At 41.4% G+C, this 25,195-nt stretch overlaps 1 protein-coding gene across 1 annotated transcript in view; it reads left to right on the top strand.

Moving 5' to 3' along the window:
- nol6 (nucleolar protein 6 (RNA-associated)) overlaps positions 1 to 24,919 on the top strand; it is a 58,447-nt gene extending 33,528 nt beyond the window's left edge. Inside the window, 10 exon segments of the mRNA XM_080738827.1 lie at positions 357 to 432; positions 434 to 470; positions 473 to 508; positions 2,795 to 2,797; positions 2,800 to 2,892; positions 4,253 to 4,377; positions 17,599 to 17,688; positions 18,697 to 18,897; positions 20,472 to 20,573; positions 22,422 to 24,919. Coding sequence (XP_080594953.1) covers positions 357 to 432; positions 434 to 470; positions 473 to 508; positions 2,795 to 2,797; positions 2,800 to 2,892; positions 4,253 to 4,377; positions 17,599 to 17,688; positions 18,697 to 18,897; positions 20,472 to 20,573; positions 22,422 to 22,571 — 913 coding nt within the window. The 3' untranslated portion in view covers positions 22,572 to 24,919.
- The last annotated feature ends 276 nt before the right edge of the window (positions 24,920 to 25,195 follow it).

Here is a 25,195-nt window from a genome sequence, read left to right on the forward strand (position 1 = left end):
TGAGAACTTTAGCCAAAAATAGCAGATCGGCTATTTTGGGCAAAGAGCGTTTGGTGTAGAGGGTAAAAAGAGCAGACTAAGTACAGAATGAAAGGTCAAATTTATTAAGTATTGACAGTTCAAGTGGTTAAATATCTGAAAACAAATTTACATGAATCCAAAATACACTGATGATTGTGCTGTCAAACAATGAAACTATATGGAATCTATGAACAGGTTGTGGGGGTCCCTGCTTCATCTCTCTCTCAACTAAGGGGTCCTTGGCCTGAAAACTCATTTCTCTTCTCCTCTTTGTCTTCTTTTCTGTATCTCGACCCCTCCCCTCCTCCCTTCACCTCCCTCGTCCCACACCTCAGCCTCCAGCAGCAGCACCCGTGTTTCGGGGGAGTGTGTCGCCTGGCCAAGCGGTGGTTGGGCGCCCAGCTCTTCAGCCGACGACATCACAGAAAACACAGCCGACCTGCTGGTGGCGTCCTCTTCCTGCAGCCGGCCCCCTTCACCCCTCCGGGTAACTATCTCTCAATTTAACCCTAATGCTGTCGCTGTCAGGTGGAAACCCTTTGTACGTCCAAAACCGTTACTTTCAGGAAATGGGGGGGAAATAAAACTCTGGTCCAATGGATGCAATGTAGTTATTAGTTAGTCACAAGCTGCTCATTGGTTCAATATTCTTAAAACTAACAGACACACTTTCATGCATCGTAAGCTTGTAAATCTGCAAGTTTTGCTACTTGTGTTTGATGAAGTTAGGCATTTATTAACAAGGCAAAAGGGGAGATCCGCACAGTCTTAATTTGCGGTCCAACTGACTTTTTTCACTGTAATTAATTAACGAAAAAACATATAAAGTGATATATTGAGATCTCACCCAGCGGTGTTGATCAGTGGAAGAAAAAGTACTCACATTTCTTACTTAAGTAAAAGTATCTATACTGCAATATATAAATAGTATTTAAATACTCTTTTACAAGTAAAAGTCTGGATTAAAAAATGTACGAGTAAATGTATACATCAAAATGTACTTACAAAATGTTCTGTAGAAGCCGATCTACAAGCTCAACAACGCGTCGCTCTAGCCAAGGTATAAAATAGGGCCTAAAGTTGTTTATGTATTATAATATTATAATTTATATCTGCAAAGTAAGTAACTAGTAACTAAAGTTTTTAAATACATTTAGTGTCGTAAAAGTACAACATCTGGATCTGAGATTTAGTGGAGAGGAGAAGTAAAAGTATTGGAAATAAGTACAAATACCTCAAAACTGTACTTAAGTACTCTACTTAAGTAAATGTACTTAGTTACTTTACACCAGTGAGTATGAGGCTGTTGCTTGCCTAAAAGAAGTGATCTACAAGCTGACAACGCGTTGCATCTTTTGCTGGAGTTTGCATGGCCAGCATTTGAATGTTCCATAATGATACAATGAAATGTTAAGTATGACGTTCTTCTTGATTGCTGCTAAACATTCGTGACAGACCAAACCAGTGTGGCTTGGGCTCAAACTCGTGATGGTCATTCACCATCATTTGGTACTCTATTCCCCTTTCACTGTCAAATTTAAGGGTCCAAGTTTAGTTACGTTGTTAAAAAATGCCCATTAGTGGTAGACATGTTCGCCGAAATTGTCGTTAAAATGCTTATCCAACGCTGATCACAGCATATTTACTTTATCGATAATAAATCACATAACCGCAGTGTGAGAGTAAAGGCTTTCATGACATATAACATTTTTTCAATTTTTTCCCTTTTAACATGATGGGGCTTTTTGTCTCCATCAGGCTGGACAACCTTTGGACAAACGGCCAGAGACATGTTTTCACCCCTGTCCGTGCGTCTGTGAGCAGACTGATACACTGGGTCCCGATTTTGCGCGTCTTATGACATAACTTAAGACCTGGCGTGGCCAATGCTGTTTCGCTATTTTGAGTGGCCCTCGTCTCAATAGAGACATTCCAAATTTCCAATTGGCTATGACTGTCTTGTAGGAAACCTGGGTAGGAAACCCGGCCTGGCGGAGACCTGTGATCTGACTGGCACACTTTTATTTATTTTTAATTTAATTAATTAATTTTTGAATATAATGGTACAAATATGAAATGAAAAGAAACAACACAAACAATACCACCACTCCGATGCTTCTTATTTTATTCAACACTTTGGTGGAAACATAGTCTCTTAAAGCAGCACTATGCAATGTTCCTGTCCTGATTTCAACCCTTGTGTCCTGCGTAAGTGCTGACATCTTTTATTCCACTGATAATGGAAAGCCTTCCTGCTTGCTCAGGGGATAAATTGAACCAATTCAGGTCAAACCAGAAACGGGATGGTTTCAGAGGTCATGTCTCACCGGATCTAAATGTCTCCATAGAAGAGCAGGGAGAAACACTTTTATTGTTCTATGTGTTTCTATTATATCTTCTGTGTTTCGTCTTCTTTGTGACTCATGTCTGCCTCTGTTATGTTTTGCTGCAAACCAAAATCACCCTTCGGGGACAAACGAATAAATGAACTTGATTTTCACAAAATGTTTCTGTGGAACCGAGTCCAACTGAATGTAATGCTGCTTGTCAGGGTGGGGGGGGGGGGGGGGGGGGTCCTCGATTCAGATTACATTGGGGAGTCACAGCCTGAAAAGTATACAACTCTATGCCTTTATATATTCCATACTAAAGTCTGTTGTGCCTTTGATATTCACTAAGTCATCTACATGAAATGCATTTCTCTCTCTCTCTCTCTCTCTCTCTCTCTCTCTCTCTCTCTCTCTCTCTCTCTCTCTCTCTCTCTCTCTCTCAGTTCTCTTCAGGTGGGCTTCCTTCGCTTCCTCCATCTCCTCTCTTCCTTTGATTGGAAGAACAATCCCTTGGTGGTGAACCTAAACAACCAGCTCACTGGTAAGCACACAAAGAGCAGGTCACGAGGAGAGGGTAATATCCGCACACTCTCAAATGCCCCTTCTTCCCACCGAAATAGCTCCGGGTTCTAGCGCCGAGTTCCGTTATGGATTCTCAGAACATTGGTTCTTTCTTGTGATCCGTTTATCCGCACACTCTTAAATGCTCCCTTTTCCCACCAAAATAACATTGTTTTTAGCACCGGTTCTGTTATGGATTCTTGGAACCGGCTCCGTTTCCACCAGTTTTAAGCAGAACCATTGTAATCACAGATAACCTCGTGCAAGGGAATGCTACGCACACCAGGTCCTTGTGGTGGTGCCGGCTCACAGCAGAATCATCTCAGAGAGTGTCTTAAAAAGACAGAAAAGTACCCTGAAGAGGGCAGTTGTACTGCCGAAACGTTGGTAATTAATCTCTGTGTCCAAACAATAAAACTTTGGCACTTTGGCTACGGTGTGTGCGGCTACTTTTCTGTCTTTTTAAGACACTCTCTGAGAATCACAGATACCTCGTCATTGGAGGGGGTATTTTTTGGAAGCCGTAGGCTTCCCAAAGTAAACTTTGCACGCTTATTGTAGGATGTTTAAGCTGTTAAGAATGGACATATAGAATATCTAAAGTGAATATGAGGCTGATTTGTGTGTTAGACACAAATGCACAAGTCCTTTGATGCCGGATGTAGTATTCTAACGGATTTTTTTTCCCGCTCAGTCCCAGCCACCACAGCGCAGGGGCTATCGGTTACCATGGTAACCAGTTAACCCGTCTGTGAACGTGAAAACGGGGACGCGGCACTTCACGGGGGGGGGAATCTTAATCACGCTGAACTTCACACAGACGTGTTAGGCATCCCTTCCCTAATTTGTGGTAAAGGTAATACCGGTAGCTATCCCTGGATTTGATAAGCCTGACTCTTGGTAAAACGGTTTAAATCGCTTCTATAGCATCGTTCAAACCCTATCAACCCTAAAGATCCGGTGGACCCCCTGCAGTATCTCTCAGGACCCCCTAGGGGTTCTGGACCCCCTGTGGAAGACCCCAGCCCTATAGGGTTTATGTAGTGTAGATTGCCAATGGACTATTGTTACTTAGCAGCACTCTCACTTGCTCTGGCTTCCTCGTCTCCGTCTTTCTTACCCTTTCACACTGACCCCTCCCTCTCTCTCTCTATGGCTCTCTCTCTCTCGCTCACTCTCACACACACACTCTCTCTCTGTATCTGTGTCACATGGCAAACACACTCACACACATCCACATCCTGCTGTGTTTGTACGCCCCAGTTTGTTTTAGAGGGTGAAATAATTGTTGTCGCCCGCCAAACCCTCCCCACCCCATGTTTCCTCTCTGTCACGTGTAGCTGCCGACTACACCGAGATCAGGAATGCCTTCATGGCCTCCCGGGAGTCCCTGCCCGTCATGTTCATCGCCAGCCCCCAAGACAAGAAGCGATCTCTGTGGACCAAACGGGCTCCTAGTGTACAGGTCAGGCCCCACACAAGCACCCACACCCACCCACACACAAATACACACAACAAATACATTCATTCAAAAGTAGCAAAAGTAGCAGAACTACTAGCTCAAATCACATCACGTTTCAAGCTTGTGGATCTTCTACTTTTGATGCTTTTGTGTGATGCTGTAGTGTGATCAAGTAAGGCGCTCATTTACGAAAAGCACGCAAAAAGTTAAAATATTGGAGATATAGGCCAGTCAATCTAAGCTCAAAAAGGGCCTGACCCAAAAGAAATTGCAATAGTAATGGTTCAAGTTTTTTTATTAGGGTCATCCAAATAACATATTAAAAGTTGTGAATTATATATTTAGTGGATCAAGGTAAATTCAGGGGGTTCAAGTTTGGGTCCATTCACTTACTATACTGGAAAAAAAGACCCCCAAAAAAATCTTCTTTAAGTAGCATGTGTGGGGTCTATGTAGGGGTTTTTCATGATTCTGAATCCATTGCAAGCATTTGTTTTGCACAAAAAACATTCCTTGGGCTAAAAACGGACCCATAGAACTATGGTTTGGTGATGAGTCATCACTTTTCTGGGGTCATCTCCGTTTCCTGGTGTTAACCTGACAAATGTTTTTTGTGCAAAACGAATGCTTGCAATGGATTCAGGACCATGAAAAACCCCTAGTTAGACCCGTCACATGCTACTTAAAGAAGATTTTTTTGGGGGGTCTTTTTTCCAGTATAGTAAGTGAATGGACCCAAACTTGAACCCCCTGAATTTACCTTGATCCACTAAATATATAATTCACAACTTTTAATATGTTATTTGGATGACCCTAAGGATCATAAAAGACCTTGAACCATTACTATTGCAATTTCTTTTGGGTCAAACCTTAGCTTGACTGGCCTAATAGGAGGTTTCTGCCCCACAGCAATGATATTTAGTATGTTTATCAGAAAACTGTTAGGATTTAGAAGGCATTTGTAGAATCAGTTGCCATGACTGATTTCTACATCAAATAAGTCGTTGTTTATTGTGTGCCCAGAATCTTGAATAAAACAAAACTTGAAATTTTAAATGGTCAAGCTAGCAATTATGTTCCGAAGCATCTTCCACGAAATCCCAAATAGTCTCAGATATTTCATATAAAAGCAAAGGTTAAATCCCCCAAAGTCACACACACACACACACACACACACACACACACACACACACACACACACACACACACACACACACACACACATACTTCGAGTACAAGTTGTCTTTGTGATCACATTTTTATTCTTATTTAACATGAAGAGTTGTTTACATACAGTACATCCTGCAATACTGCAGTCAATAAAAGGAACCAAACAAAACACTATTTATAAGGACTGGTCGGTAAAGTGTAACAATATTATGACAGACCTGCAGAAGGCACATAAATAATCACTCTATTAAACTTGGAGATATTGCTTGGTACGCGCCCTAAAGGAAATGCAAATATGCTGTCTGCACATATTGTTTAGACATATTCTATATTCTATATATGCAGTATTGTACTTGCTGTATATACATACAAACACACACACAGCTTTACCCACAATCTACTGTTTGAGACCAAGGTTTTTATTATTAGGTTGTGATTATTATTTTTGTGAGGCCTCTTATAAGTGGCTAGTGAACAATTAAACAAAGAACATTTACACTGTACAGTATGTGGAGGTTTCCACCATGTTGAGACCTTCTTAGAGTGTGTGCAATGACGTAGCACCAAGTAATAGATTACAAATGACAACATACAGTTGTTGTGCAGTGCAGCTATTAACAGTTCATGAAACGAGGAAACCATAATACACAAAAGTAGACAAAATATAATCTTGTAACAAATACATTCAACGTAGTTCACAAGGTTCTTTCATGGCGGTCAGAGATGATGGTAGGGGTTGGCCCATATGGTGATAAATATCGTTGAGACGATACAATGTCTCCACGATATGCCTTTTCAGAGATGTCGTATATATCGTGATACAGTGAGGGAGCCTTATAAAAGATCCCTTTGAATTGTTAATACAGAGATTCATTGCAGAATTCATTTAAATATGCATTTTGGTCTCAATCAGTAGTTCTCAAACTTTAAAATGTCATGGTCTCCACTTAACTCTGACAGTATACAAATGAAACCAAAAGGAACCCAGAGAGTCCCTGGACCCCACATTGAGGACCACTGGTCTAAATGGTCTGCTACTCCTTTTTCTTTTAGTTTTTGTTACCTTGCAGGTGGTTGTACTGTTAAGTAACTTGAAAAATAACCATAAAAACCAACATGAAAAAGAATCGCAATAAGATTGTGTATCGTCATATACAATTGTTCCCTATTGAGCATATTTCCTGGGGCAAGCTGCTCAGATCACACGTCACACATGTCTTCTTATTTTTTCACTCTATAAAAGCACCTGCAATGTAGTGCATTTGAAACTACATTGCGGTGCACATCATGGGGTGATCACTGCTTGCCTCCTGTGAATTGTTTTATTTTTGTTTATTTTCTGTTTATTTCATTGCTGAGTGAGGTCAGCAGATAAAGTGACGTGAGTGAAAAAACTTGGGTGAAATGTGCCAATCTCAACAGGAAACAACGGTAGCTTTGAAAAAGATTGTGATAGCGTATTTTTCCATATCGCCCACCCCTACATGATAGTGTGTAAACAGAGTAGAGAGAGAGAGAGAGAGAGACGCGGAGGGAGAGAGTATCACAAACAGCGGTGTAGGAAGGAGTTGCACGTTCTGGGCGAGGCGCAGTCGCACAGCTTCCCGATCCTGGAGCCTTTCCTCAGAGCACACTGTTCTCCTGGGTCACACTGTGGAGACAGAAACACATGTATCACTATCAGCCTCATCAGTACCACTAATATACCACTAATATACCACTGTATCACTATCAGCCTCATCAGTACCACTAATATACCACTGTATCACTATCAGCCTCATCAGTACCACTAATATACCACTGTATCACTATCAGCCTCATCAGTACCACTAATATACCACTAATATACCACTGTATCACTATCAGCCTCATCAGTACCACTAATATACCACTAATATACCACATGTATCACTATCAGCCTCATCAGTACCACTAATATACCACTAATATACCACATGTATCACTATCAGCCTCATCAGTACCACTAATGATAACAACCACTGTTTGCACCACTGTTCCCTAACAATGGGTAAGGACTCAATTGTGGGTCACAGACCAATTTGTATGGGTCAGGACTCGATAAAAAAAAATGTTTTTAAATGAAAACATTGCCGATCTACAAGCACGCGGCACAAATCGACGCATTGTGTGCTTGTAGATCTGCTATTTTCACTAGTTTGGGTCCCAGGTAAGCATCTAATCTCTCTTTTGGGTCTCGACCTGAAACGTTTGGGAACCACTGGTTTAGACCAGTGGTTCTTTTCACGCCGTGACCCCCAAAATAATCATATTTGAACTGGGGACCCCCCCACCCGGCACAAGCACTTGGAATGGTAGGAGTTGGCGTTACATTTAGTTTGACTCGATCTATTCCATTGTGAAAATAGCCAGATCTGCTATTTTCACAATTTCTGCCTCTAATTTTGACAATTTGACCAGAGGTACTAAAAAGGTATTTAAAGTCCTTAAATTGTCACTTTAGAAATGTGCAGATACCGATCTATAAACTGAAACCTTATGTTGGTTTGTTTACTGTTGAGAGAAAACAATGTTGCACATTAAGTTAATCATCTGGGGACGCCCCAAAATGACCCCCAAAAGGTTGAGAACCACTGGTTTAGACAATGAGTTGTGAATCATCATCATCATCACGCACCATAGGCAGATAGCTCTGCTTCTTCCCCTGGGGGGGAAACCTGTTGTTCTTCAGCCTCTCCAGGACCCCTTGTAAATCACTGATCTGCAAACAACAACAACAACAAGTTCAGTTTGTTAACCACTTAAACCCTACAGATTTATATTATATATTGTCACTGTCAGGCAGAAAACTTGTATCTCCAAGTTTCAAATGTGTGCGTTTTTTCGCTAAGTAAAGCCCTGCTTCATCATCGCGGTGCGAGGCGTTGTGTGCTTGTAGATCGGCTGTTTTCACTAGTTTAAATCATTTTTAAAATGATAAATGCAAAACGAACGGTTTTGGACATACACGATTTTCACCCGACAACAATAATATGGAACATTGACCGGAGTACCCCAGGGGTCTATACTAAGCGTCCTCCTTTTCCCCTCCACACCAAATCTCATTAGCAAAAATAGCTGATCAGGCAAGCTCGCAAATGTGTCTCAATGTGCCACTTTGTAGAGCTCGCAGACCTGCTATTTTTCCACCAAATATTCACCACAGCATAGTAGGGACGCCAAAGTTAAAAGTGGCTAAATAATTATCTGAATACTGACGGAGTATGAGATTAAAATGACCACATTATGATCTAGGAATAATATACAGTATTAACAGATCATCAAGGAATAATATGAATTCTATATTATAAAACATAATTAAAGTAATTATGGAAATTAGTAGATTAAATTGATTATGTCATTTGTCCAACCCAAATATTCCCATGATTAGCTGTTGCGTCGATCGAATAAAACACCTCTTTGAAACTTTTTTTTCTTTTTGCTCGCCAAAAGTCCCCGAACTTAATTCCTCACCAGTTGCTTTTCGGTGCTGTCCTCCGAGGAAGAGAAATAAGACAGATACTTGGACTGGAGCTCCTTGGTGTGAGCGCAGGGTGCGTAGCTGGAGCAGAGCACAGCGGCACACAGCAGCGTACGGAGAAGGCAGAGTCGACCGCAGACCCCCATGGTGTCTCCTTGACCTAGATATTAAGCTTCCTGTGTAGGTCCCTCTTCCACCTCCGCTCGGCTCCTTGGGCGCCTGTGTTGTTGACACTGAGTCTCTGGTGTTGTGCTTTTATACTCCTCTGATGGGGGGGGGCTCCTGTGACGTCCTGCTCTAAAGGTGTCCTCACACAGACCCCAATGCCATCACGAGGCATCGCTGTAGGGTGGGTGGAAACCTTGTGCAAAACCGTAACCGTAGATTTGCTCTTTTCACTACTAGAGCCCGACCGATACCATTTTTTCCGACCGATACCGATATCCGATGTTGGAGAGTGCTAGAGCACCGATGCCGATACGATACCGATGTTTTGTAAAAAAAAAAAATTTATTCATTTAAGATCATTTAATTGACAGCTCGCCCCTCGGATAAATGGTCAGATTATTGCTTTTTTTGTGCTTTTCATGTCAAACTTTAAGTTTGGTCGCAGTTATCAATTTCTATTGCTTGTTGGATAATAATACTCTTTTAATTTGGGGGTTCTGCTGTGTTTTGTCTCTGTTTATGAATTAATATGTGTCTTTTATCCAAACGTAAATGCATTGCCAAGCAATTAAACAACACAAGTTCTATAGTCTATAGTCAGACATCTATATTTCTCTGTGGATTTTCACATAGGCCTACACACCTTCCTCCACCGCAACATGAAAAATCAGAGTTAGACAGTGCATGTGGTGAGTGAACGACACACGAGAGGCAGCAGCTCCAGTAGTGTTGGCTTGCATCTTGGACTATTATACTGCACTCTGCTGGATAATTCTGGTATTGCCCACACATAGGCCTATATAACTCAGGGTTTCATGCTCTATCCGCAGACACGTTACAGACAATTAACTCAGTTACTGCCAATTAAATATGCCTTCTTTGGGTTCTCCCTGCCATAAATCTCCATAGACTTCCATGTAATTTATAGTGCACAGATCATGCACGCCCATGCACAGAGCATGCACCATGTTTGTGCAGGCTGTTCACAGCTTTCAAACAAAAAAATCAGATTGGAAATCCGTTCAGGCATTCTTGAGAAAATAGCCATTATGTTTTACGTTTCATGTTATGTAAGCAAAGATGGCTGCCCTGTATGAAAGATGGGGTTGTATGGGGGGTGGAACATGCAAAATCGCGATTGAAATCATGTTTACTAGATTTAATGGGGTCAAAAAAAAATATATATAAAAAAAATATATATATATCGGTATCGGTGGAATAATTCACCGATACCGATACCTCCAAAACGACCGATATATCGAATTGACCGATATATCGGTCGGGCTCTATACACTACTCTTGTATGACGAAGTAGGCCATTCGTTTACAGCAGGGGTCTTCAACTCTGTACTTAGTCTGCTCTTTTCCCCCTCTACACCAAACCTCTTGGCTAAAAATAGCCGATCTATAAGCTCACAACGCCTCGCGCTGCGAGGCGTTGTGAGCTTGTAGATCTGCTATTTTTGGCTAAAGTTCTCCGAATATGGACATTAGGGTTCAAGTGATTAATATAAAAAAGGAGAAAAAAAGTTTCTATCACACAAAGATTTGAAGGACCCCCTGTAGTAACCCTGTTGACGACCCCTGATTTACAGGAAGAAACATAAAAGTTGATATATGCAGATACTGTACAAGGTTTCTGCCCCAGCAGCAATGATGATGTTCCATTGAAATGGTTTCCGTCAACCTCAGCTGGTGGTTCCCTCTTTTTTTTTTTTTTTTTTTGTGGTAATGTTTGGTTCAAATATAATGAATGAAAGTCTAGCTTTTTAGAGGTTCTAACCGCGCCTACGTCTGGCTTTGTGTGTACGTCCCTCCCTACGTATGAAGATAACTGACATCACGGACAGAACGGCCATACAAGGAGATGTGCACGCGTGTTTGATACCATGTGTCACTCACTTCTTTGTTTTTTAACCTCCTTTTTTGTCGTTTGTGTTAAATAATTGATGATTTAACCACTTAAAGGAGTAGTTCACCCCCAAAATGACTTTTTGTCTAGTGATTACTCACGCCATGGAGAGTAGAGTTCAATAACATTTTTAGTTTTTTGTCGCATTCCTAAGACAAAAATGTGATAACAATAAATTTACCCCCATTCGTTCCGGATGTCCGGAATCAATGGGGGTACATTTACTCGAATCAAATTTTTGTCTTAGGAATGTGACAAAAACCACAAAAATATTATTGAACTCTACTCTCCATGGCATGAGTAATCAATAGAAAAAAAAAGTCATTTTGGGGGTGAACTACTCCTTTAAATTCAATATACTTCATTGACCGGGCATGAGGGGCAAGATTTTGTTATTTAAGTGAATGAATAAACGTTATTTGTTTATTTAGACGGGACACAGGATATTAATGAACAATACATATGTAGGGGGCAGCGGCACGGTGATGTAGTTGGTAGCACTGCCTCACAGCTAGAAGGTCCTGGGTTCGGTTCCCACTGGGGGGCGTGTTCTCTCCTCCGCTTCATCAGTGCCCATACCCTAGGTGGGGTTGGCAAAAGGGCCTTTGTATGTGGAGTTTGCATGTTCTCCCTGTGTCCCCTAGGCAAGGTAGCCTCACAAAAAACATGCAGTAGTCCTGGTCTCTATACTGCCTCCCCCTGGTCAGCCGGGTCGACTGATGGAGGGGAAAGGAAGTGAAGTGGTTAGAATTGTGTTCCTTCCATGCGCTACGTCCTACTGGGGAAACTCCCCCTTGTCAGGTGATAAGAACCCGCTCACTCCTCATGCACTGAAGGAAGCAGGAGCTCAGTTCAGGGCTCTGCCCAGGTTGGCAGAGGGAGAGCAGAGCCCAGGATTACAGCTTTGGCAATTGGCACTGGGTGAAAAATCTGTTACAAAATACAATTACAAAAAAGAAATATATATATCAATGAAACAAAAATACAATAGTATAATACATTAGAGAGTATCCGCTCGGGTTCTCTCGAGGGGGTACCTCACGGGTACAGGTTCTGCTCGGGTTCTCTCTCTCCTCCCCCCCACCCCCCCTACCCTTACCTCCCCTTCCCCTCCCCCTACACACGCATGCGCATGCAGCGCCTGTGTGTGTGTGTGTGCGTTCGTTCGTTCGTTGCTTCGTTCGTTCTTGTACATACGCATGCAGGACCTGTGTATGTGTGTGCGTGTGCCCCTTGTTTGTCTTTTCCTTGTCTCTCCCTTGTCTCTCCCTCTCTCTCCTCTCTCTCTCTCATGGCTCTTTAGCCTTTGTAAAGTGTCTTGAGATAACTTGTTATGATTTGACACTTTAATAAAATTGAATTGAATTGAATTGAATTGAATTGAGGGGAAATGATATATGATATAGTGATATAGTACTTTATTGTCAGTTCACACTGAAATTTGTCTTACGACACAGCAGTCATGTATTCAAAACATATATACAAACATTTGTAACACATCAAGGCATACGTGACACGCTGAGTCGCGGTGCAGCCCCTGTACCAGCGCACCATGACAGAGGACAGAGGTACAAATCGGGTACAAAGGTATATCTACATGCAGTATATAAGGCTAAACCCCAAACTATGTTTTACTTGACTCATAAATTCTAGCATAAAAATATGGTAGCTTTTTAGAGGACAATTTATATACAGTATGTATATACTAAATTAAGTTGCGTATAAAGTACAGTATTGCTTTCAAGTAGAACAGGATTCGTTGTCATAAACGTGCAGGATTAAAGAGTGACGTTGCTGTGGCGGTGCCAGCATGGATGCTAACATTACCTTGAGTCTCTTGACAATAATTGCTGATGCTGACATCCCCATCATCATCATCATAATCATCATCTCCATCATAATCATCGTCATCATAATCATCGTCATCATATTAAGAGGTGGCAACTGCCATCTTCACCACAAGGTCTAGCAGCAGGTTGATCAATAGTACGCTGGCACTGTACGGGTCATGTTGGCACCAACATCACTACACTAATAGGAAGTAGAATTCAGATGTTTATTTATAAACTAATTATTCTCCATCCTTTGTTCTCCATCTTTTCATCTTCAAAATCGACCGGATTGGCATCTCTCTCTCCCCCCCCCCTCCCGTCACTTGACAACCAAAACACCAAACAGTGTGCTTGCTGTTTAGTTTGTGGAATGTGATGCAATGTTCTCTGCATAATGGAAGAGTCCACTGTAGTCTGGACTGAAGGGCGGTTGGCACATTGATATATTTTCACGGGTGATTTTTTTATTTTGATTTTAGGCCTACAGCACGATTAAAAATCGACTTTCCGGGTTAGACGCCAAGATTTTCTTACCTTTTTAACGTGATCGCGCGTGTGTCCATAGTCCACAATCGTCGCCGTTCGCAAACACAAAAAGTCCGAGCTTCCGTTCCCGAGTAAGCCTCAGCAGTGTTTACAGTGTAAGAAAACAGAAAACAGGGTACAGAGACACGGCTTGTCCCGCCCACAAAAAAGCAGATCCGGTTCCTGTTTCCGGTCCAGACGGGAAGCACTTTCTTCGGGCACTTAGGAACCGCAGAGCGGCGATCAGATTTTGGACTGTTTTTATAAATTAAATCAAATTAAATTCTCTGGATTCTCGGGTTGGGCCAGTAAATGACTTAATATATGTATGACTGTTGTGACCCCAGTAAATGAGTTAATATATGTATGACTGTTGTGTATGTATATATATGTATATATCTATATATATCTATATATATGTATATATGTGTGACTGTTGTATATATATTATATAATATATATAATATATGTATGACTGTTGTGGCCCCAGACTTAATACATGTATGACTGTCTGTATATATTATATATGTATATTATATATGTATGACTGTTGTGGCCCCAGACTGTTGTGGCCCCAGACTGTTGTGGCCCCAGACTGTTGTGGCCCCAGACTGTTGTGGCCCCAGGAGGTTAATATATGTATGACTGTTGTGGCCCCAGACTGTTGTGGCCCCAGACTGTTGTGGCCCCAGACTGTTGTGGCCCCAGACTGTTGTGGCCCCAGGCGGTTGACCGGAGTCCCTCAGGGCTCTATATTTTGTCCGCTCCTTTTTCCCCTCTACACCCCCAAGACAAAATAGCCTATCCACAAGCTTACAACGTGTCGCGCTGCAACATTTAACTCGTCGTTGTGAGCTTGTAGATCTGCTATTTTTGTTGAATGTTATGGGGTGGTGTTGACGAGCAATGAGGCGTCTTGATTATTTCTATCTTCTGAGCAGCAAACACCTTCATATGCGTTTCCAGTTCAAATTCTGCTGCTGAAGGGGCACGGTGGTGCAGTGGTTAGCACTTCGCCTCACAGCCAGAAGGTCCTGGGTTCGATTCCCACCGGGGGAAGCTGTGGGCGCTGGGGGCGTGTTCCTCCACCCGCGTCATCAGCACCCACACCCTAGGTGGGGTTGGCGATAGGGCCTTTCTGTGGTGAGTATGCATGTTCTCCCCGTGTCTCCTTGGGCATAGGCTCTCCTGGTTTCTATACTACCTCCCCCTAGCCAGCCGGGTGCTCCCCAATGTCCCCTGGCGCGGCAGGGGAAAAGCGGAAACCAGGACTACAGGTTAGGTAGTCACCGGGTGAGAAAAATGGGTTGCAAAAAACGTGGGATAAAAAACATTAAAAAAAAAAAAATCTGCTGCTGAGCCAGATCAGACTGACGCAGGTAGTTATTACAAAAAGCCTTACTGTGCCTTTTTATATGCCCTCAGATGTTGTGCATGCACAGTGAGTGACTGCACGTGTCGGCAGTTGGACTCACTGCATGTTGTGTTCACGTTGTGAGCTTCTCTTTTTATTGGTCACCCTGCTGGTGGCCTTAATGAGTTCTACTGTCCCAGCCATTGAACAGTAAAGAAGGACACGTCACTAATGCTGGGCAATTAACTAACCTCGCGTCACCAGCCTTTCCACCGGGGAGGAAAGCCTGGTATTCATTCTAAACTTGCCTGTGTGTGATACTGTTAAGAAAAGGAAAAGCATTGTGTTCCAGTGGTTGGTTCCAGTTGGCTTTGCATTGTTTTTTTGGTTCCCCACATCAATTGGTTAAGTCTCACTAGTACGCTACTAGTTAATAAAATAATAAAATATGTATGATTATTATACCCGAAGAAACTAAACTATTGCACCAAACCAAACACATTTTAAACTAGAGGAATCATTTTGGAGGTTCATGGCACCGTAGGTTTCGGTCGCCTGATGACGTGAAATTATTTCCGCTCCGACTAGATTAGAATCCCGAAAAACGAAAATGGTATGGATTACCCAGGCTAGTAATTAACCAAAAATATGTCTAGAAGTAACTTTAGATCCTCTAACCAACAGTATCTTGCTCTTGTAGTTTAATTGATTTATGGCGTTTTATGTTTTTGTTTTTATAATGTAAAATACTTTCTCTAATCAACTATATCCATGTAGTCTGACTACCACTTAACACTGCATTATGGTCTGTTGTATAATGGTGGCACACAGAAATAAATACTAACAATAAATAATGGTTTAGTAATATTAATCGAGGCAAACGTTTCAAATACCGTAACCATAATGATTTACCCAGCTCTACAATAGACGTAATTCAGTTTTTCCTCAATTGGCTTAAATATACAGTAGTTTCTGAAACGCTAAAACACATTCTAAAAACTGTAAGCACAAACCCCAAAGAGTTGCACAATGATGAACGAAATAGAAAAATGTGCGAGTGATGGTTGTGTTGACAGGTCTGCAGAAATGTGCTTTACATTATAGCATTTTGTGTTAAAGGAGCACACCGCCCATTTCCAACATTATCTTATAGTACTTATCTCATGAACTACTTGGTCTTCACTAATGCTCATTTTAATAATGTCCTTAATATTGAAAATATAGGAATCTCCATATATGGGCATAAAACGTACGCCCATATACAGTATGTGGATCTTCATATATGTGACATCACTTCCTGTACTGACAGCCAGACAAGCTACGAGATTTCTCAGGGTATAATGCGACCTTTTGTCGCAATCATTTCTGTCTACTCACTGTGTCTCAGAGGAGGTATATGGACTATGGACAGTTCAGCCTTCCCGCCAATGACATAATCGGTAAGGCAGCTTTGGTCATTTCAAACAAGATTATTAATTATTATTAATGCAAGGATAGATAGGGATAGATAGATGAGGAGTAGATACCTTTATTATCCTGCAGGGGGAAATCAGTCACCCAAAGGCGGAACAGTAGCTTACAAAGTAGGTAAGTAGGTTACAAAGTTACAGAAGTAAGAAAAAGAAAAAAAGCACTGTTGTGTACAGCAAAACAAGGCAAAAGAAGGAAAAAAAACTAAACAAGAATTATCAACAATACAGAGCAACGTTGACAGAGGTAAAAAAAAAGAAAAAGTCCTTTACAGTCAGTGTTTCATAAGTGTCTCACCGTATCTCGCTGAAAAATTATCAGTGCAATGCCAATTAAAAAAGTCTCCATTTGGTCTGTGCAAAAGCGTGAGAATTGAAAGCGCTCACAGTGGAAAAACAGCACAACGAACCCCACCTTAGGAATGTCCTTAGAGGTCAGAATCTTTCTCTGTCTGGCCTACTGTATTTATTCCAGGTTAACTTACGGTTGTCCTGGCCAAGCCATGAAACACTGGCTTCTATTTCACCATGCTATATTTCCAGGAAGAGAAAGGCTGTAGTTTGTGTTATCTTGGAATTCCCACCGTTGTCGTTGATGTCATTGGTAGGCATGCGTGTGAGCTGTCCATAGCCCATGAATGAGACACATAGAGTGACAAATTGGACTGAGTGTGGCCCAATTAGTGAGGACCAATTATATGAAGATTGAAATTTGGTGAAGTGGTCCTTTTTTTTAATCAACGAAGAATTATATTGCGTTTTCAACAAATGAGTTAATGTTGTGGGGTTGGTGCTGACAGGTTTGATAAGATGTTTGGTGTTTCAAGAATCTTGCTTAAGCAATTGAGGAAAAACTGTAAACCAAAGAAATGTGTTTTGACTGAAAAGGGGGAGAGTGTTTGGGGGCGACTGGCATCCTTGGGGAACATTTAAAAGTATTTTATTTATTTATTTATGTATTTATTGCTGTGCTTGACAAAAACCTCAGTATTTACAGAACTGTTGCTGTTCAGGATTCAAATTAAAAAATGACAACTTTTGATGCTTTTGTGTGACGCTGTTGTATGATGTTTATTCTCAGTAGTAACATTCTTCTTGTGTGCATTGCGATTAGGTACTCCGATCTTATTAGTTGTGATGTAAAAAAAAAATTGCGATTAGACAATTATATAATGTGTGTGTGTGTGTGTGTGTGTGTGTGTGTGTGTGTGTGTGTGTGTGTGTGTGTGTGTGTGTGTGTGTGTGTGTGTGTGTGTGTGTGTGTGTGTGTGTGTGTGTGTGTGTGTGTGAAACAGATGCTACAGCGTGTGGTCATGATTGCTGCTGAGAGCCTCAAGGCTCTGGAACCTCAAATGATGGACAGCAGCCAGAAACCTGATGTCAAGGTTCGTATACGCACGCACGCACGCACGCGCGCACGCACCACGCATGCGCGCGCGCGCACACACACACACTGAATTTCCGCCTTGGGATAATAAAGGTATCTATCTACACACACACACACACACAAATACACAGCTACATAGTAAGTACATGCATAGGATTCTGTGTGTGTGTGTGTGTGTGTGTGTGTGTGTGTGTGTGTGTGTGTGTGTGTGTGTGTGTGTGTGTGTGTGTGTGTGTGTGTGTGTGTGTGTGTGTGTGTGTGTGTGTGTGTGTGTGTGTGTGTGTGTGTGTGTGTGTGTGTGTGTGTGCGAGCGTGCGACTAGGATTGATATAGGATTAATGTTAGCCCCAGGATAGGGACACTTGGGCAGTGGTTCTGATTTGGCTATTCAATAAATAGCAGATATACAAGCTCATTGTCTGGCACCGAGCTATGAGCTTGTAGATCTGCTGTTTTTGAAAAAACAGTGAAGATTTGTGCAAATCTTTGAATATATATATTTTTTTAAAGCAAATATTTTTAACTAAAATCTTTGCTCCTGGGCTTATTATGGATTATTGAATGCTTTAACTATTGAAAAATAGCAGATATGCAAGCTCACAGAGCGCCGCACTGCAAGCTTGTAAATCTGCCATTTTTGCAAAATCATGATTTCTTTTTGCAAGTCTTTGAATATATCTTTTTAAAAGCGAACGTTTGGATCTCAAATATTTGCTTCTGGGGGGTCCCTGGAACAACATATTTTGAGATGGGGGTCCGCGGCCAAATACATGTCATTTTGGTGGTCCTTGGCATGAAAAAGTTTGAGAACCACTGATTTAGAAGAAGGATTTAGAAGACATTCATAGAATCGGGTCGAAATTTTTTCAAAAACTTGCTGAAATGTTCACGATTTTTCAAAAATACGTGCCGCGTAGTGGTTCAAATCCAAAGTGACACAGGTTTGCTTTCAGGTCTAAATTAATAACGTGTTAAATGTGTTTGTCTGTGTGTGTGCTGCCTGTAGGTGGCGCTGCGTCCTCCCCTGGAGGCCTACGACGTGCTGATCCATCTGAACCCCGTGCAGGTCCCCCTGGCGGGCCAGGCCGTGGACCCCCCCGCCGTGGCCTTCAGCCGGGGCACCGGGGCGGGCAGCGTGGCGCCCAGCGGAGGGGCCCTGCCCGTCATCGGCTACAACCCTGTGTCCTGCTACCTCGCCCAGCTCAGGGTGAGAAGCTGAGCGGGCGCTAACCGCTTCCTACATCTTATAATCGGGGGATATCTTTAGAAATAGTGTCAAATCCTGGAATAAATTCCTTACCAAAAAAAATCTTCACCAATGTGTTTGTAAAGGTGTCTAGTAACACATCTCACAGAGACTGAAATTCAGTTTCCCTAGGAAAATCTTTGACAGCTAGGGTAATTCTGGGTCTCATTCACTCACTATACACTATACTATAGGGGAAAAAATCACTCCCAAAAAATATGCTTTAAGTGGGATGTGAGGGGTCTAACTAGGTGTTTTTAATTATTCTGAATCCATTGCAAGCATTTGTTTTGCACCAAAAACATTCCTTGGGCTAGAAATGGACCCCCATACTACTGTGAAAAGTGATGACTCATCACTAAACCATCATTTTATGGTCTGTTTTTAGCCCAATGAATGTTTTTTTTGTGCAAAACAAATGCTTGCAATGGATTCAGAATAATTAAAAACACCTAGTTAGACCCCTAACATGCTACTTAAAGCATATTTTTTGGGAGTGATTTTTTCCCCTATAGTATAGTGTATAGTGAGTGAATGAGACCCAGAATTACCCTAGCTGTCAAAGATTTTCCTAGGGAAACTGAATTTCAGTCTCTGTGAGATGTGTTACTAGACACCTTTACAAACACATTGGTGAAGAAATGTTTTGGTAAGGAATTTATTCCAGGACTTTTTAAGATATCCCCCGATTATTAGAGCTGTCACCATTACACATTTAAATTGACGATTAATTGTCACACAAATAATTGCGATTAACGATTTAATTGTGTTTTTGTGGCATTGAAGACTGGAACATATGAATAGAAAGTTAATTTCTGTTTGCCATTTAGGCTTCATAATCACAAACTGCACAGGGCAGATTACTGACATATTTAATCATTTTATACTTAAAAAAAAAAAAGTAGTGTAAAGCATAGTATAGCTTGTAGATCTGCTATATCTGCTATTTTTCAATGTTTTCAACATTATTTCAAATAATTGCGATTAGACGATCATGTAATAATTGTGAGTGGCCTGCTAAGCATACAACTATAGATAACGGCACCGCACACTTCATACGTTTCTTCTTTTTTTTCATAATCGTCATAATCATTTCCACGTTCTCACAATGTGACGTGTTTCGATATTGTAGATGGTCTATTTCCACTTTTCATTTCCAGATTAACGACATAGACATCTCCCTTTTTTCTTTTCTTTTTTAACCAGTAAAAAAAAACACACTGAGACTACAAGTCTCTTTAACGAGTGTGAACTTGCCAAGAGAAAAGGCAATAAATGTTACACAGCTCTGCCAGTAACAACAAATACAATGGTACAACAATCGTACAACAAATACAGTGGGAGCAAAGCCCCCCACATATGACACTTAGGTTGAGGTTGTAAAGATGACCACTCCCCCTTTTAACTGATAACCTGCGGACAACAGGCATGGCACCCCCTGCTCTCCCAAAAACCAGAGAACTGTATTAAGTAATCAAAAGATTAAAGGAATGGGTGGTGACACATACTGTACGTTTACTAATCCATTCCAAAAGGATGCGTTTGGGGATTTGGCTCTGTTCTTCTGCGACCCCTACGGAGGCACGGTGATCGCAGTGCTCTGGAAACCCAAGGCTTTCATCTCGGCGCCGTTCAAGGTCAGAACAACGTATCCCTTTTTCCACCTGGCATGCAAACACATTTGTTCTTCTGTGTGGTGGGGTACAGTATGTACTGTAAGGAATGCATGTGCAAATAAAAAACATACATTTAAAATATCGATTTGAAGCTCATATTAACCTTTGGAAGTATTAAAGGAGTAGTTCACCCCCAAAATGACTTTTTGTCTATTGATTACTCATGCCATGGAGAGTAGAGTTCAATAGTATTTTTTGGTTTTTGTCCAAGACAAAAATTTGATTCGAGTAAATTTACCCCCATTGATTCCGGATGGGGACCCGTTTCGAAGCGGGTCCCCATCCAGAACGAATGGGGGTAAATTTATTGTTATCACATTTTTGTCTTAGGAATGTGACAAAAAACTAAAAATATTATTGAACTCTACTCTCCATGGCATGAGTAATCAATAGAAAAAAAAGTCATTTTGGGGGTGAACTACTCCTTTAAGTTGTTTTTAGGGCATGCATTCCATACATTCCATACGGCTGAACTACACTTGGATAGATGACATCATTAACCTGCGACGGGTGTTGTCCCCCTTTAGTAAAAGATGAACTATTTCTAAAATAATAATAAAAAAGTCTTTAATTTTTTTTTGTTATAGTGTGCAATTATAATGTATTAAGGCCAGAGATCCATTTAAAGGTAGGCTAAGTGAATTAAAATAATCACAAAATGTATCTATGTTCTGATAGTACTATAGTTACTATAGAGTGTTTGGTCCATATTTGGACTTCCTCCACCGGAAACTGTTGGGTGACAGGTTTTCCTCCAATCAGGATAGATTGGGGCCTTCCTCCAATCATGGTCGAGTGAGGGAAGGCTTTACCAGACCCATTGATAGAGAGAGTTGCGTCACTTACGTCGACTCCCATGGTATGCGTGGAAAGCCTATTTACTCTATGGTGGGAAGCTAACTTAGCCTAGCTTACTGGAGCCTGTTCTCATTCTTAGCGAGCCTCTGCCCCGTCCGCCCCCATTCATTTTTCACTCGCTGGTAAGTAGACTAAATCACGTCTTTTTCACTCTTTTAATAATGTTATCTACCTTAGAGAGGCCTGTGAATGCGTTAAAATGGTGAAAAAGACGTGATTTGGTCTACTTACCAGCGAATTAATGACTGGGCTAGAATGGGGGCGGACGGGGCAGAGGCTCGCTAGGACGCCATGTGAAGCCACTTCCGGTCTGCGGCGAGTTCAAAGCGTGACGCCACTCTCCCTAGAACACACTGGGCTTTACGCGCACCAAGGCCCGCCCCCACTCGATCATGATTGGAGGAAGGCCCCAGCCTGTCACCTACATGAAAACTGAAACTGAAACATAAGTGAAATCACTTACCCTGCCTTTAAGTTTCCTTCTTTTTTTTCGTGGAGTGGAGTAACATTTGACCGCTAGTGTTTCTATACTTAAAGGACCAGTTCACCTCTGGAACAACCAGATCTTATTTTATTGTTGTTTGGGGCACGATCAACACAATCCTGAGTTATTTTTTGTGTTCAATCTGTGTTTTGAGATATTTTAGTATTTCAGCATGCTACAACTGGTCATAGGATGCTTTGTAGCATGATATTGCATCATCTCTTGCATCATATGATGCAAAATGCATCATATGACCAGTTGTAGCATGCTGAAATACTAAAATATCTAAAAGCACAGATTGAACACAAAAAATAACTCAAGATTGTGTTGATCGTGTCCCAAACAACAATAAAATAAGATCTGGTTGTCCCAGGGGTGAACCGGTCCTTTAATGACTAGAGTTCTGCGGTTCAGTACTTTGGTCCTGCACCTGTTATGTGCCTAACGAGGACCTGTCTGTCACACAGACGTCCCAGGTGTCTGCCCGGCGCGTGGAGGTGAAGGGCGAGGAGGCTCGGACCGTTCCCAACGTGGAGGCCATCGTGGAGGACTTCAGTATCCTCGGGAAGGGCCTGGTCAAGGCAGTGGAGGCCAGGACCGAGAGATGGCAGGTCTAGACCCACAGTGTGCAGGGGTGTCGCACCAAATTCTGGGCCCCGGGTACAAGGATTCACTGTGGGGCCCCTGTGCTTTAACTATTGAAAAATAGCAGATATACAAGCTCACAGCTTGTAGATCTGCCATTTTTGAAAAATCATTAAAATCTTTGAATATTTCAAATCCTTCTGAGGGTTTTTTGAAAAACCTATGTTTCTATGTCAGTGGAGCTCAAACCTTTTCATGTGAAGGACCCCCAAAATGATATGTATTTGGCCACGGAACCCCATCTCAAAATATTGAGTTCCAGGGACCCCCCCAGAAGCAAAATTTGAGTTACAAATGTTCGCTGCAAACATTTTCACGACTTTTCAAAAATAGCAGATCTACAAGCGCGCAGCGCGGCACTCGGTGCCGCACTGTGAGCTTGTATATCTGCTATTTTTCAGTAGCTAAAGTATAAAATAATAAAGGCCCCTTCACCACCTTGGGCCCTATTATCTCAGTCCCACTTTCCTACCCCTAGTGACACTCCTGCCAGTGTGTTCCCAAACAAGTAGTAAAAATATCTCCTAATTGTTCCGTTTCCTACAAATTATTTCAAAAGATTTAAACGCAAATCTAAACTTTTCATCGATTCAAAAATAATTCCAACATTTCATAAGTAAAATGGAAATTTAAATGTATAATTTCCATAAATGAATGAAACAAAAAAGTTTTATGAAGGTGGGAAAATAGTTTAGTCTAATTTGGGGTCTTGAGCTAAAACGTTTGGGAACCACTGGTCTAGACCACACACACACACACACACACACACACACACACACACACACACACACATGCACGCACGCACACACACACACACACACACGCACGCACACACACACACACACACACACACACACACACACAGGAATAAACCATCAACTTCAATGGATGTATTTTATTACATTTGTGTTTTGGATTGTTCTTTTGTTCTGTTTTTTTACTTTGCATTTGAAATTCTCACCCAATAGAATACCGAAGTCTGACCTGTATCACGTCTTGTTTTCCCTCCACATTCTGAATTCCCATAGACGTGTTAAATATCACATCATATAAAGAACTGTTCCCATAGACGTGTTTAATATCACATCATATAAGAACTGTTCCAAAATGAAACAAATGATGCAGGCGGATTGACTCCCATGGATATGAAGCATCAATCCATTTAAAATGAAGCAAAATGATCCAGGCGGGTTGACTCCCATGGATATGAAGCATCAACCCATTTAGGACTGAACGCAAATCTGTGCCACTCTAGATTCGAACCACTTTAATCATTATTTTTTATGCTTTAACTATTGAAAAATAGCAGATATACAAGCTCACAGCGCGGTGAGCTTGTAGATCTGCTATTTTTGAAAAACCGTGAACATTTGTGCAAGTCTTTGAATATTTTTGACCCCGATTCTAAAAATGTTTTCTATATCCTCCTCCTAAAGCTGGTTGCACACTGCTGCGTTTTTTTGTTGCGAAATGAGTTTTTCAAGGCAAGGAGAGAGAGAGAGAGAGAGAGAGAGAGAGAGAGCGAGCAAGGGACCCAGTGATCAGAAAATAAATACGAAACAGGGTGGCAGTGTGATTGTCACAACGTGAGGTTGATTTCTTTATTGACGTGCAACGAAATTCGCTCCTATATTCGTCCGAGAAAAAAAAAAGAAAACCGCAGCAGTGTGCAACGACCTTATATCAGCTGTTCTCAAACTTTTTCATGTCGAGGACCCCCAAAATTACATGTATTTTGCCGCGGACCCCCAATCTCAAAGTATGTTTTTCCAGGGTTAGGGTTAACCGGAAGCACATATTTGAGTTACAAAAAAGTTTTAAAAAGATAATATTCAAAGACTTGCAAAAGAAATCAAGATTTTTCTAAAATAGCTCTATACTCGGTGCCGCGCTGTGAGCTTGTAGATCTGCTATTTTTCAATAGTTAAAGCATTCAATAACTCTTGGCCTAAATGGGTAAACTGACGGCAAGAAAGCGCTAAGGTTACTGCCGCCTAATTAGTTACATTTTCTCCAGAACTAAACTGTATCAAATCTGAGTGACTCATCATATTATTAGACCACAATTTTTATATGAGGCGATTCTAAGATCACCAAATGTTATCTTCCATAGAGAATGGGAATATACATGACCATGGGGATGAACAACTTATGTCAGGATTTCTGTGCTCTATACAGCACTATGTAACACTGTTCAACAAAGAGCTGTTTTCTAAATCTGTTAACAATACATACAAGATTAATAATAATTTTAAGTGTAATGTTTTTTGTTTTTTGTTGACCCAGCAGCATCATGTCTAATAAAGGCATGCTTGTTAAATCTTGCTTCGTGTATTTTTTCCATTCGTTCTCTCCATCCATCTATGATTCTATCAAAACATCCATGTGATATAAAGGGGGAAAGTACGCCGATGGCCACTAGATGGCGATGCACAATGTGACTTATGTGATGAGATGCAGTAGCTGGCCATAGAGGTGACAGCTTCAGTGGATCTGACAGATGCTGGCTCCAGGCTTCACGTTTTATGGAGTTTACGGGAATAATTCTGCTGTAGATTATTATTTATCGTCTTTCATGTGTTTCTGGGAATTCAAA

The sequence above is a fragment of the Nannobrachium achirus genome (assembly GCF_963921795.1).
Source record: "Nannobrachium achirus genome assembly, chromosome: 12".
NCBI classification, from domain to species: Eukaryota; Metazoa; Chordata; class Actinopteri; order Myctophiformes; family Myctophidae; genus Nannobrachium; species Nannobrachium achirus.